This window comes from Tachyglossus aculeatus, chromosome 3, assembly GCF_015852505.1.
Source record: "Tachyglossus aculeatus isolate mTacAcu1 chromosome 3, mTacAcu1.pri, whole genome shotgun sequence".
Classification (NCBI taxonomy): domain Eukaryota; kingdom Metazoa; phylum Chordata; class Mammalia; order Monotremata; family Tachyglossidae; genus Tachyglossus; species Tachyglossus aculeatus.
The window spans coordinates 99,704,753-99,719,442 of record NC_052068.1 but is presented as its reverse complement, the minus strand read 5'-3'; the positions used below and the strand labels follow the sequence as shown (position 1 = coordinate 99,719,442).

Sequence of the window (14,690 nt, the reverse complement as noted above, 5' to 3'; positions counted from 1 at the left end):
AGTAAGCGCTTAACAAATACCATAATAATAATAATGATGATGATGATAATAAATCAATCAATCAATGGTATTTATCGAGTGCTTACTATACACAGAGCACTGTATTATGGGCATGGGAGAGTACAGTATCACATATTCTTTTTTTAATGGCATTTATTAAGCGCTTACTATGTACAAAGCACTGTTCTAAGCGCTGGGGAGGTTACAAGGTGATCAGGTTGTCCCACAGGGGGCTCACAGTCTTCATCCCCATTTTACAGATGAGGTAACTGAGGCCCAGAGAAGTTAAGTGACTTGCCCAAAGTCACACAGCGGACAAGCGGCGGAGCCGGGATTTGAACCCATGACCTCTGACTCCGAAGCCCGGGCTCTTTCCACTGAGCCACGCTGCTTCTCCAATTAGCAATCAAGTTCCCTGCCCATAATGGGCCTAATACTAATTCTCCTCTCCTCCTCCTAACAGTAATTATGGTATTTGTTAAGTGCTTACTATGTACCAGGCACTATAATAAGCGCTGGGGTGGACACAAGCCAATTGGGTTGGACACAATTCTTGTCCTATCTGGGGCTCACGGTCTTAATCCCATTTCACAGAGGAGGTCACTGAGGCCCAGAGAGGTCAAGTGACTTGCCCAGGGTCACCCAGGCTGTCACGTGGCGGAGCTGGGATTAGAACCCAGATCCTTCCGAATCCCGGGCCAGTGCTCTATCCACGGTGCCACGCTGCTTTGCCATCCGGGCACACCTGCTCCTGCGTGGACAAACCAATGAAGAAAAGGAATGCTTCAACCAAGATTCAAATAGGTTCCCGGCAGGAATACGACAAGCAGCATTGTCAGGTGGGAAAGAGCCCAGGCCTGGGACTCAGCGGACCTGTACCTGCCCAGCGCTTAACAAATACCACAATTATTATAATTCTTGAATACCAGCATCCGACAAACTGTGAGTACCATGCATATCTACCCCAGCGCTCAGTACAGTGCCTGGCACATAGTAAGCACCTAACAGATACCATAAGGAAAAAATAATGCCGATGGCTGTCGGATGGAGGATCCACTATACAACTGGCCCCTTGTTACCATTCTCGAGGTGACCAGCTTTTCCCCCTCTTGGCGTCAGAAAGACTTTAAATACGTAAGTCTAACGTCATGGGGAGGTGCTTGATATCGCCGTATGGGGAGACTTTGACTGTGACATCATCACTCACCTGTCTGCGTAGCGTAGAGTGTTTAGGGTATGCTCAGTAGCTATATGGCTTGGGGAAATATTGGCGATCATGCAGGTCTTAGAATTGCCAATGAAAGAATCCTTCAGGACCTAGGAGCAGAAAAAGAACCACTTTAAGGCACCAAATAATAATTCTAATAATTCCGGTGTTTACGACAAGCACTGTTCTAAGCGCTGGGGTAGGTTCCTCCCTTCAAGGTCCTACTGAGAGCTCACCTCCTCCAGGAGGCCTTCCCAGACTGAGCCCCTTCCTTCCTCTCCCCCTTGTCCCCCTCTCCATCCCCCTCATCTTACCTCCTTCCCTTCCCCACAGCACCTGTATATATGTATATATGTTTGTACATATTTATCACTCTATTTATTTTACTTGTACCTATCTATTCTATTTATTTTATTTTGTTAGTATGTTTGGTTTTGTTCTCTGTCTCCCCCTTCTAGACTGAGCCCACTGTTCGGTAGGGACTGTCTCTATATGTTGCCAGCTTGTATTTCCCAAGTGCTTAGTACAGTGCTCTGCACACAGTAAGCACTCAATAAATACGATTGATTGATTGATTGATTGTTGAAACTGTGAGCCCTATGTGGGACTGCGTCCAATCCGATTATCTTGTATCTACCCCAGCACTTAGAATAGTGGCTGGCACAGAGTAAGCACTGAAGAAATACCACAATTATTATTACTGCAAGCCAAAGGATATATTAGCTTCCCAGTGGTCTAAGTCTAGTGCGAAACTCTCACAGCGGGACAGCGGATTTGGCATGACTGACTCCATTTTGTGCATACCGACAGTAACCCTCCATTTTGTGAAGGCCGAGAGCAACTGTTTTTTGTATTTTATGCAAGGCTCAACCACAGAATGTCTTCAAGGCCGGTAACAAGAAACACCTGTCTATGCAAGGTTGAAGGGCCGATAAGTAACTCCCGTCTGTACAAGGCTATGGGAGCAGAGGACTAATGAAAATTCACAACCATCCAGTCGGTCCTCATTGGTTCCTTGAAGTTCCCATCGCTCACTCCCGCGTTGCTGTAACTCAATAAAAGCCACAGTGGGGATAGGATCGGGGCTGCTTGCCACTCGTACCTCTCTGGGGAGGTGAACGGGCAGGTAGTCAACATTCCTCCTTTACTGCTCTCTCTGAACTCATGTCTCCGAGTCGTTTTTCCTATCTGCGTCACCACCTTGGGTTCTCGAACCCTGCGGCCGATTTACACCGGTTAACCTATTTTGCACCCTACTTTTCGATAACGGGGAGCAATGTGGCCGAGTCGCTTTCCCTCGCCAGGGAACAATCGTGTACTGTGTACAAGTACTAAACTCCGATCAGACCTCACTATTCCCTTTCGGTGATTTTATGCTAATAAGGCTAGTGGGACGAAACCCCTCAGGAGCTCACTTGAGAGAAAGTGATGGTATTTATTAAGAGCTTACTCTGTGCCAAGCTAAGTGCTAAGCACTGGGGTGGAAACAAGCAAATCGGGTTGGACACGGTCTCAGTCCCAAGCGGGGCTCACGGTCTCAATCCCCATTTTACAGATGAGGGAACTGAGGCCCAGAGAAGTGAAGTGACCTGCCCAGGGTCACACGGCAGACATGTGGCAGGGGCGGCATTAGAACCCATGACCATCTGACTGCCAGGTCTGTGCTCTATCCTTCTCTAACGCTAGCCGGCTAACATCAGTGAGATTCAAAACCAGTGTTGCTAGTCAAAATTCAGATGGGAAGATCTGGAAAAAAAAAATCAATAGGTTGAGATCATGTGGAAAGGGTATTTTTGCCACGACCTTGTGAGGTTTGCATCTGCCTCCAGATTGGCCTACAAGTCTGCCTGCCTACCCGCCTGACCGTGGCTGTCTCGAGGGGAGAGGTTGGTGATTCTGAGTTAACGATAATGATGTCATTATTGGCAGCAGGGTGGGAGGGTGGGACTGGGAAGTTCTGAAGCCTGACATGCCAACATCAGAATTCCTACAGCGCTCTCAGATGCCAGACCAGCTGGTCCTCACGTGGCACAATTCCCCCGAACATTACTTTGGTGACTGTCCGACTGCCCTGGGTGGTTTAGGGCATAAAGCAGAACTTTCTTCAAAATTTCTATTGACTCGCGAAGGCGCGGCCATGTTTTATTCAGGGACAAAAAAAAAAGGACCCTATTTACTTGCCTTCACCACATAATTTCTTCCCTCTGCCTCCCTGCAATTTTTGAGGACAAAAGAGGATTTTATATATTTTTAAAGCAGTGATAGTGGCAAGCACTGGGATAGAAAGATGGGTGAGTCCTGGATGTCTGACATACAAGCTGAATCTGCAAAGGATTCTTTTCTGAGGTGCAAGAGTGCATGGGGGAGGAAGAGGAGGAGGAAGTGGACGGGGGGGACCTATTTTAGGCAGCACTTGGGAGAGTGCAGAAGTAAGAGACGAGCAGCCACGGTCTCAAGCGCCCTCTTACCTTTCTCTTCCTTCTACCCTCCTTTCTTGTTTTATTTCCTCAATTTTTTCCCCCTCCCCTTACTACTAGATTTAATTCCCCACATAATAGCCCCACCCCTGTTTCTGCATTGAAAAAAGTGGGACGATTTCGGGGAATAAATATGGTAATTACTCTTCTGGAACTAGTGACCCCTATAAGTTGCTGGACTTTCCCTAGAAGGGCTCTGCCCCGGACAAGTGAAGAATCTGAAGTTGGGAGGTCAGTCGATCGATCGTATTTATCGAGCACTCACTTTGTGCAGAGCACTGTACTAAGAAGCGCTTGGGAGACCGTGAGCCCCACATGGGACAGGGACTGTGTCCAACACGCTTTGTTTGTATCCACGCCAGTGCCTAGTACAGTGCCTGGCACATAGACTGTCTATATGTTGCAGAATTGTACTTTCCAAGCGCTTAGAACAGTGCTCTGCACACAGTAAGCGCTCGATAAATACAACTGAATGAATGAATGAATGGTAAGTGCTTAACAAATACCACAATTATTATTATAACATAACAGAATAATAGATGCACTCCCTGCCCACAAAGAGCTTAAAGACAATCCACCTTAGAACATTCATTCATTCATTTCAATTCATTCAATCATATTCACTGAGCGCTTACTGCGTGCAGAGCACTGTACTAAGCACTTGAACACGATCCCAAGCCATGGCTCGCGCTTCTGCAGGACTCCTCTGAGTCTACCTCTGCAGAGGAAATAGATCTCCATGCACACTTATCCCCGGAGAGGAGTTCTCTTTTTGCAGGAGGACCTGCAAAATTTGCAGGAGGACCTGAATTCACCTTGGACTCTCGAATCAAGAAAAGGCCCCTAGAAGCCAGAAGTAACACGGAGCAATTCAGGGTTATGGGGAAGGAAATGAAACTCATCTTGGGTTCTGCAACTAAAATTATGGTTTCCCTTTCACAATTTATATCAAATCGGAATTCATTCTGCTAATGTACAAATAGCAACTTCAGTGGTGTATCTGTTTCAATACATATTGTACATATTTAGTATTCTATTTATTCTGTTTATGATGTGCATATAGCTTTAATTCTATTTGTTCTGACGATTTTGACACCTGTCTACATGTTTTGTTTTGTTGTCTGTCTCCCCCTTCTAGACTGTGAGCCTGTTGTTGGGTAGGGAACGTCTCTTTATGTTACCGACTTGTACTTCCCAAGCGCTTAGTACAGTGCTCTGCACGCAGTAAGTGCTCAATAAAAACGATTGAATGAATGAATAAATGAATGAATGAATGAATACACCAGGCCAACTCCCGTAACAAAGTGTAATTTTACATTTGGAAATGACTAGGAACATTGCACAAAACCCTTTTCAAACTCTAGACTGTTCCTTGGGAGGGAGCCTGTGTCCAAAATGAAAGCAAACAGACCACACTTTAGAATCCCAAATCATCGGTATGGTAAATTCTATTTTTTAAAATGTCCCCAGTCAATCAACATGAAGAATTTCTTTCTGATATTACCTGAGTTAATTTGCTTTGCCGAAAGGGGGTGTGGGCATGTTCTTGATCCAGCGCACGGATGCATTCCTTTAGCTGCAGGGAGGGGAGAAAATATACCTCAGTCATAAACCGCACTCAGATTTTGCGAGCAAAAAAATAAATCCTTAGACGAGGATCTACGAATGATATATATTAATACAAAGCGGTAAAGTCCCAAACCAACCAGAGAGAAATGTTCAGATGGACCGTTCTGGAGTTGCTTAATTAAGCCAAGCACTGAAGCAGAAGCTAGGAGGTCTGGGCTAGCTCAGACCTGGGCTACTCCTCACCCTCACCCTCAGCCTCACTCCTCACCCTAGGCTTCAAGGCTGTCCATCACCTCGCCCCCTCCTACCTCACCTCCTTTCTCTCCTTCTACAGCCCAGCCCGCACCCTCCGCTCCTCTGTCGCTAATAATAATGATGGCATTTATTAAGCGCTTACTATGTGCAAAGCACTGTTCTAAGCGCTGGGGAGGTTACAAGGTGATCAGGTTGTCCCACGGGGGGCTCACAGTCTTCATCCCCATTTTACAGATGAGGTAACTGAGGCACAGAGAAGTTAAGTGACTTGCCCATAGTCACACAGCTGACAAGTGGCGGAACCGGGATTTGAACCCATGACCTCTGACTCCAAAGCCCAGGCTTTTTCCACTGAGCCATGCTGCTTCTCATACTCCTCACCGTGCCACGTTCTCGCCTGTCCCGCCATCGACCCCCGGCCCACGTCATCTCCCGGGCCTGGAATGCCCTCCCTCTGCCCATCCGCCAGGCTATCTCTCTTCCTCCCTTCAAGGCCCTACTGAGAGCTCACCTCCTCCAGGAGGCCTTCCCAGACTGAGCCCCTTCCTTCCTCTCCCCCTCCTCCCCTTCTCGATATATGTATATATGTTTGTACGTATTTATTTCTCTACTTATTTTACTTGTACATATTTATTCTACTTATTTTATTTTGTTAATGTGTTTTGTTTTGTTCTCTGTCTCCCCCTTCTAGACTGTGAGCCCGCTGTTGGGTAGGGACCGTCTCTATATGTTGCCAACTTGTACTTCCCAAGCGCTTAGTACAGTGCTCTGCACACAGTAAGCGCTCAATAAATGCGATTGAATGAATGAATGAATGAATGGGCTGAGTTCCACATGCAGGCGGGTGTCAATAAACGCTGATGCTTAATGCCCCGTGATAAGTCAGTTCCCAGAATCCTCTATAATCTTTAGGTTGGGAATGTTTGATCAGGTCTCACCCAGAACTGGCCCAAGAAAACTAGCAGCACGATCTGCTCTATACAGTGATGTGCAAGCACTTCATTATCTGCATTTAGGCCTTTCTGAAATTGCCTCCTCCATAGGACGATTCACGTGCGTGACCACAAGATAGAAAGGAAATGTAAAATCCGCTCTTGCAATCCTAGGTATGAGTTTTGAGACCTGTTCCCAAAAGGCAAGGATAGGATCCTTTAATCAATTGATCGATGGCTTCTATTGAGCGCTTACTGTGTGCAGAGCATAAGACCTTAGGAGAAGGCGATACATCTGAATCGGTAGGTTCCCTGCCCGCAATGAGCTTAGTCTAGAAGGGGAGACAGACATCAATATAAATAATCACAGGCACATACAGAAGTGCAGTAGTGTGAATATCAAGTGCTTAAAGGGTACAGATCCAATTGCATTTTATTTCCCCCAAATACCCTGAAAAATGGGTAGGAAGTTTTAAAAAATTATCATTACTATTATCGTTATTTTTAATGGTAGTTAAGCACCTACTCTGTGCCAGGCACTGCGCTAAGTGCTGAGGTAGATACGAGTTTATCAAGTTGGACACAGGCCATGGCCCACAAGGGGCTCACAGCCTTAATCCCCATTTTCCCTATGAGGTAACTGAGGCCCAGAGAAGTGAAATGATTTGCCCAAGGTCATGCAGCAGACACGTGGCTGAGCCGGGATTAGAATCCAGGTCAGTCAGTCAGTCAATCATATTTATTGAGCACTTACTGTGTGCAGAGCTCTGGGAGAATACAATATAACAGATTGTATTATTATTTGGGAGAATACAATATAACAGATGCATTCCCTGCCCACCATGAGCTTCCAGTCTAGAGGGGGAGACAGACATTAATAGAAATAAATAAAATTGGACATATGTACGTAAAGAGCTGTGGGGCTGGGATGGGGGATGAATAAAGGGAGCAAGTCAGGTAATTTTCCTTCTCCCAAGTCAGTTTCCACACTTCTGTCTCCACGGGCTCCCACTGTACACGGTTCTATGTGCCCATTTATGCACTCTATTCTATCAGCACTTCTTCCTCCTCTTTGTAAATTACCTTATATCTGTTTCCCCCTTTAGACAGTAAGCTCTCTGTGGGTAGGGATCATGTCTTCTACCTTTATTGTATTCTTTCAAGGGCTCAGCACACAGTAAGTGCTTGAGAAATACCTCAGGTTAAGTGCCTTTTGTGCATTTTTCCCACCCATAACTATTTACCTATCCCCAAAATATCCCTCACTCGGGAGGATTTTTCTCCATCAAAGTCCCTCCAAATCCTCTCTCTCTGTTTCTCTGTCTCTGCCTCTCCTTTCATTCACAGATAACCTAAAATCCACCTCCCCCGGTGAAACTTTTCCCAACCAAGAGGGCAGGCACAAAGTGTGAATATGCCCCATGCACCTATACCCAGTATACAAATTCATCAATCAATGGCATTTATTGAACGCTTACTGTGTGCACAGCTATGTACTCAGCGCTTCAGACAATTTCCTGACCATCTCTGGGGATGGTCTGTTTCTCAATTCTGAGGTGTACGAAAATCTCATCTCTAATGGGTATGTGCCTTGCTGCCTATTGTTGTTGATGCCAGTGTCGCCTTTATAACATAATGAGCCGCCAGAGAGCTAGGATCACATCTGCTTCATTTGCTTTGTGGATCATTCAGAACACATGGGGTGCTTATTAAATACCATTTGATGAGGTTGCCACTGAGCGCTAACTCCATGACTACGAATCATAACCTACGAATCAAGCAAAAACTCCTCACTCTCAGCTTCAAGGCTGTCCATCACCTCGCCCCCTCCTACCTCACCTCCCTTCTCTCCTTCTACAACCCACCCCGTACCCTCCGCTCCTCTGTCGCCGCTACCCTTCTCACTGGGCCTCGTTCTCACCCGTTGACCCCCGGCCCACATCCTTCCCCTGGCCTGGAATGCCCTCCCACCTCACATCCACCAAACTAGCTCCCTTCCTCCCTTCAAAGCCCTACTGAGAGCTCACCTCCTCCAGGAGGTCTTCCCAGACTGAGCCCCCTTTTTCCTCTCCTCCCCTCCCCATTGCCCTCCTCCCTCCCTCTGCCCTATCCCCTTCCCCTCCCTACAGCACTTGTATATATTTATTTATTTTACTTGTACATATTTACTACTCTGTTTTATTAATGATGTACATATAGCTATAATTCTATTTATTCCGACGGTTTTGACACCTGTCTACTTGTTTTGTTTTGTTGTCTGTCTCTCCCTTCTAGTCTGTGAGCCCATTGTTGGGTAGTTGTTGCCATCTTGTACTTCCCAAGCGCTTAGTACAGTGCCCTGCACGCAGTAAGCGCTCAATAAATACGATTGAATGAATGAATGACTGTGTTTCTCTCCCCCTTTCCCTCCACCAACTCCCTCCTCCTCCCCCAACCACCACGGGACATAAACATTTACTCCACAGGACTTGCTAGCTAGAGAAATTGCCAAGGGTACAAGTTCTCCAGTAACCACGACAACTGTAAGCTACGGAGGGCTTTTGTTTTTGTTCTGCTGAACCTATTACAGTGTCCTGCAAACAATGGGGGCTCAATAAATGATGCCACTGCTATGGCAAATGTCTCAGGGGAGGGACTGTAACTTTCCTGCATTGGCTTCTCCCATCCCCTTCCTTCCTCTCCCCCTCGTCCCCCTCTCCATCCCCCCCATCTTACCTCCTTCCCTTCCCCACAGCACCTGTATATATGTATATATGTTTGTACATATTTATTACTCTATTTATTTTACTTGTACATATCTATTATATTTATTTTATTTTGTTAGTATGTTTGGTTTTGTTCTCTGTCTCCCCCTTTTAGACTGTGAGCCCACTGTTGGGTAGCCCTGCTGTTTTAATTTGAAGTGAGGAGGTTTTACTTTTAATGTACATGGAGTTGTTTTAGACTGTGAGCCCACTGTTGGGTAGGGACTGTCTCTATATGTTGCCAATTTGTACTTCCCAAGTGCTTAGTACAGTGCTCTGCACACAGTAAGCGCTCAATAAAATATGATTGATTGATTGATTGATCCCCTGGCAATTAATACCGGGGAATTGATAAATAGTAATAAATATTAACTTGGGAAAATTCTTGCCATTTCCAGATATAACTCAATGCATACCATTCCAAGAAATGGATCTTTTTTTAATATTCTATTTTAAGGAAAGTAATCACAATAATTTGTCCTTTATTCCGGTCGGCGCCGTCGACGACGACAGGCAGCCTCCAAGTGCTCGGTCCATAGTGATGACGAGGAGGCCAGCTTCAAGATGCCAACTTGGGGCACAACCTCCACCCCCGTTTACCACCAACCCTGCCATATGCTGGGCAACCGCCTCTTCATCGCCAGATGCCTCCAGCTCCCAACATCACCTCACTAAGAACCACACAGAGCCCAAGAAATTTGGCCCCTTCTGCCCCCAACACGAAGCCATTCCACAGGTGGCTTTCTTGCTGCTCCTGAAGGGCCAACTGCCCATTTAAGGCCGGGTCAAATGACCGGGAACTCTTATCCCATAAAGCTGAATAAATCCTACTGAGAGCTCACCTCCTCCAGGAGGCCTTCCCAGACTGAGCCCCTTTTTTCCTCTCCTCCTCCCCATCCCCCCCACCCTACCTCCGTCCCCTCCCCATAGCACCTGTATATATGTTTGTACAGATTTATTACTCTATTTTACTTGTACATATTTACTATTATATTTATTTTGTTAATGATGTGCATCTGGCTTTATTTCTATTTTGATGACTTGACACCTGTCCACATGTTTTGTTTTGTTGTCTGTCTCCCCCTTCTAGACTGTGAGCCCGTTGTTGGGTAGGGACCGTCTCTATATGTTGCCAACTTGTACTTCCCAAGTGCTTAGTACAGTGCTCTGCACACAGTAAGCACTCAATAAATACGATTGAATGAATGAATGAATCTTTTTTATGGTATTTGTAAAGTGCATGCATGTGCCAGGGACTGTACTGTGCGCTGGGGTTTGTACATATTTATTACTCTATTTATTTATTTATTTTACTTGTACATATCTATTCTATTTATTTTATTTTGTTAGCATGTTTGGTTTTGTTCTCTGTCTCCCCCTTCTAGACTGTGAGCCCACTGTTGGGTAGGGACTGTCTCTATATGTTGCCAACTTGTACTTCCCAAGCGCTTAGTACAGTGCTCTTCACACAGTAAGCGCTCAATAAATACGACTGATTGATTGATTGATCCAGCGCTTAGTTCAGTGCCTGGCACATAGTTAAGTGCTTAACAAATACCATAATTATTACTGTTATTATTATACAAGATAATCAGGGTGGATACAGTCCACGTCCCTCAAGGGGCTCATAGTCTTAATCCCCTTTTTACAGATGAGATAACAGGCAGAGAGAAGTGAAGTGGCTTGCCCAAAGTCACACAGCAGAGAAGTGATAAAGCCAGGATTAGAACCCACTTTTGACATTTTCTCACTACCTTTGACCCTTACTCTGTGAACAAGGACTGGGAGAAAACCAGTTAACTCTTTAACTTTACACTGAATTTTTAAACCAACTGTCCAGGGGCTGAAAATAATAATAATAATACTAATACTACTACTACTAATAATAATGACATTTATTAAGCACTTACTATGTGCAGAGCACCGTTCTAAGCACTGGGGAGGTTACAAGGTGATCAGGTTGTCCCACGGGGGGCTCACAGGCTCAATCCCCATTTTCCAGATGAGGTAACTGAGGCACAGAGAAGTGAAGTGACTTGCCCAAAGTCACAGCTGACAATTGGCAGAGCGGGGATTTGAACCCATGACCTCTAATTCCAAAGCCCGTGCTCTTTCCACTGAGCCATGCTGCTTCTCCGAATGCAGCTTCTCCTGATGCAATTAGTGTTGACCTGTTTGGGAAATGCTGGAGAAATTAGCAAGGAAAAGGAGGGGATCCGGGGAGGGGGGGATTTCACAGGTCTGATCTGGGAGGCAAGTAATTGGCTCTTTTACTAGTTGTAAAGATTTTGATGTTTGTCTCCCACACTAGGATGTAAGCTCCTTAGGGGCAGGAGAAGACTCACTTCTTTATTCCGCCCCTTGTCAGCTGTGTGACTTTGGGCAAGTCACTTCACTTCTCTGTGCCTCAGTTACCTCATCTGTAAAATGGGGATGAAGACTGTCAGCCCCACGTGGGACAACCTGTTCACCTTGTAACCTCCCCAGTGCTTAGAACAGTGCTTGGCACATAGTAAGTGCTTAATAAATGCTATTATTATTATTACTTCCCAAGTGCCTAGCGCCATGTGCTCAATAAATATTACTTGTTGGGGAAGAAGGACAAGCCTCCTGACATTTGAAGGGAAAACACACACACACACACACACACACACACACACACACACACACACACACCCGCCCCCCCCCCCCCTCCAAAGAGGATTTTCCACCCCAACACTTTGTAATAACTTACAGCCAGAAGACTTTGGTTTATTTCTGCTCCTTCCATTTTGGTTTGCTTGTCTGAATCCTTAGCGTCTGAGGCTCTCTCGCTTCCAGCCAAATCAATAAATGATATCCTAAAGGAAAACGGGATTTGCTTTATCTTTTTTTTTTTTTTTTTTTAACGGTATTTCTGAAGCACCTTACTATGTGCCTGGCTCTGCTCTATGGCATAGTGGATAGAGCGCAGTCCTGGGAGTCAGAAGGTCGTGGGTTCTGATCCCGGCTCCGCCACATGTCTGCTGCATGACCTTGGGCAGGTCACTTCACTTCTCTGGGCCTCAGTTCCCTCATCTGTAAAATGGGGATTGAGACTCTGAGCCCCACGTGGGACAGGGACTGATGTCCAACCCCATGTGCTTGTATCCACGCCGGTGCTTAGTACAGTGCCTGGCACATAGTAAGCTCTTGACAAATACTACAATTATTATTATTATTTCTAAGCCCTGGGGTAGATCCAAGCTAATCAGGTTGGACACAGTCCCTGTCCCACATGGGGCTCAGAGCCTTACTACCCCTTGCTGATTGGTAACATAGAGACTTACAAAAAATGCCTAAAACTGAATATGAAATTGTCGTGACAACAACTAATAGTAATTATCATAGTAATTACTGCCTTCATTAAGCACTTACTGTGTGTCAAGCACTGTTCTGAGGGCTGAAGTAGATAATAATAATAATAATAATAATGATGGCATTTGTTAAGTGCTTATGATCATCAGGTTGGACCCACTGTTGGGTAGGGACTGTCTCTACATGTTGCCAACTTGTACTTCCCAAGAGCTTAGTACAGTGCTCTGCACACAGTAAGCGCTCAATAAATACAATTGATTGATTGATTGATTGATACAGTCCCTATCCCACCATGGGGGACAGACTAACTGGAGTGAAATCAGCAGTCCAACCATTGATCAAGCCAATAGTTGACCCAAGAGGATGGTGGGAATTTTTACTCTGGCAGGTCTCTAAGGCCTGCTTTGGGAGGATTGCGAATCCTAGCGGATGACCGAGATGGTAAAGAGGGCGGATTTTGATTTTTGGAAATGTAGGCAGTTGGAATTTGTTGGCGATTTACTTTTAGACATCTGAATCGCATAATAATGATGATGATGATAATAGTATTTGTTAAACGCCACACTAAGCACTAGCATAAACACAGTAAAATCAGATCAGAAATCAGCACCGTCCGACACGGCGCTCACGGTCTAAGTGGGAGGGAGGACAGGAGTTTAATCCCCATTTTACAGACGAAGATGCTGAGGTGCAAAGAAGTCCTGTGACTTTTTTTATGGTATTTGTTAAGCACTTACTATTTGTCAAGCACTGTTCTAAGCTCTGGGGGAGATATGTTTATTGGGCTGAATTCAGTCCCTGTCCCACGTGGAGCTCACAGTCTAAGGTAGGAAGGAGAAAAGGGACTGACTTCCCACTTTGCAGTTGAGGAAACCGAGACCCAGAGGAGTCAAGCGACTTGCCCAGAGTCCCACGACAAGCAAGTGGCGTTGCCAGGATTAGAACCCAGGTCCTCGGACTCCTAGGTCCATGCTCTAGCCACTAGGCCACGCTGCTTCTTATGCAGTGGGGAAATGGAGGAGCTGGGAAAAGAATCCAGGCCTCCTGACTCCCAATCCACCGCTCCCAATTTAGACAACTGGTCGCCCTCATAATGAGCCATTCTTCGCAGCGACACACTGCCAGCAGCACTCTGAGGTAAAATTTGTCTTAGGGACGCAATCCTACTGACTGTTTTTGACCTCAGGTACTTCACAATTATCTACCTTGGGGTCACTTGGTTATGCCCACTCTTCTGCCCTCCCTGACTACCATCTTCAACTGCTCGCTCTGACGGCTCTCTCTCCTCGGCCTTCAAGCATGCCCGGATCTCCCCCATCCGAAGAACCCTCCCCTGGATCTCACCACGTGGTCCGGCTGTCGCCTCATCTACCTGCTTCCGCTCCTGTCGAAACTCCTCCAAAAGGGACGTCTACACCCACTGCTTCTGCTGCCTCTCCTCTAAGTGGTGCAGCCTCATCTTCTTCCCTAGATCCTCTCGTCCACCTCATCTTCCCATCGTAGTTGACAACCCCGCCGTCCTCTCCATCCCTGAGGCCCACAACGTTAAAGGCAGGATCTTTAACTCCTCCCTCTCGTACGACCCCTAATAGTCCGTCACCTTATCCCGTCGGTTCTTTCACCTCAGCGGTTCACAGATGAGTTTGTTCCCCTCCATCCAAGGGATCGCCCCTCGGCCCAAAAGCTTGCTCGTCATGTCCCGACTAGACTCCTGGGTCAGCCTCTCGATGGTCTCCCTGCCTCCAGCCTATTAAGTTCATCCGGCTGCTCAGATCATTTTTCTAAAGCTTCGCTCTTATTCCTCTTCCCACTGTTTAAAAGTCCTTACCCACTCAATCCAACAATCGATGGTATTTGCTGAGTGTTTACCGTGCACAGAGCGCTTGGGAGGGTATGATAAAACAGGTGGTAGACACGGTCCTCTTTTGGAACTGTCCACTGACCTTACGGTATTTTCTCAACTCTCTCCCTCTTACTTATTCTCTTCTCCTGCTATATCCCAGCTCACAGGCTTCATTCCACTCAAGTTTGCCTTGTTGTCATCATTCCCGTTTCCGCCTTCTAACTGGAACTCCCTCCCCCTTTAAATGTGCCAGACTACAGCACTTCCCATCTTCAAAGACCTGTTCAGATCTCATTTTCTCTGGGAGGCGTTCTCTGATTCTTCCCT

At 46.1% G+C, this 14,690-nt stretch overlaps 1 protein-coding gene across 2 annotated transcripts in view; it reads right to left on the bottom strand.

Moving 5' to 3' along the window:
• The window catches only part of KIF24 (kinesin family member 24), a 54,218-nt gene that overhangs the window by 8,072 nt on the left and 31,456 nt on the right, over window positions 1-14,690 (bottom strand). For both annotated transcript variants that reach the window (XM_038743909.1, XM_038743910.1), the window contains exons 8-10: window positions 11,919-12,024; window positions 5,189-5,260; window positions 1,208-1,317 (exon numbers count right to left, since the gene is read on the bottom strand). In XM_038743909.1, the coding sequence (XP_038599837.1) occupies window positions 1,208-1,317; window positions 5,189-5,260; window positions 11,919-12,024 (288 nt within the window). The remainder of the gene's footprint in view (window positions 1-1,207; window positions 1,318-5,188; window positions 5,261-11,918; window positions 12,025-14,690) is intronic.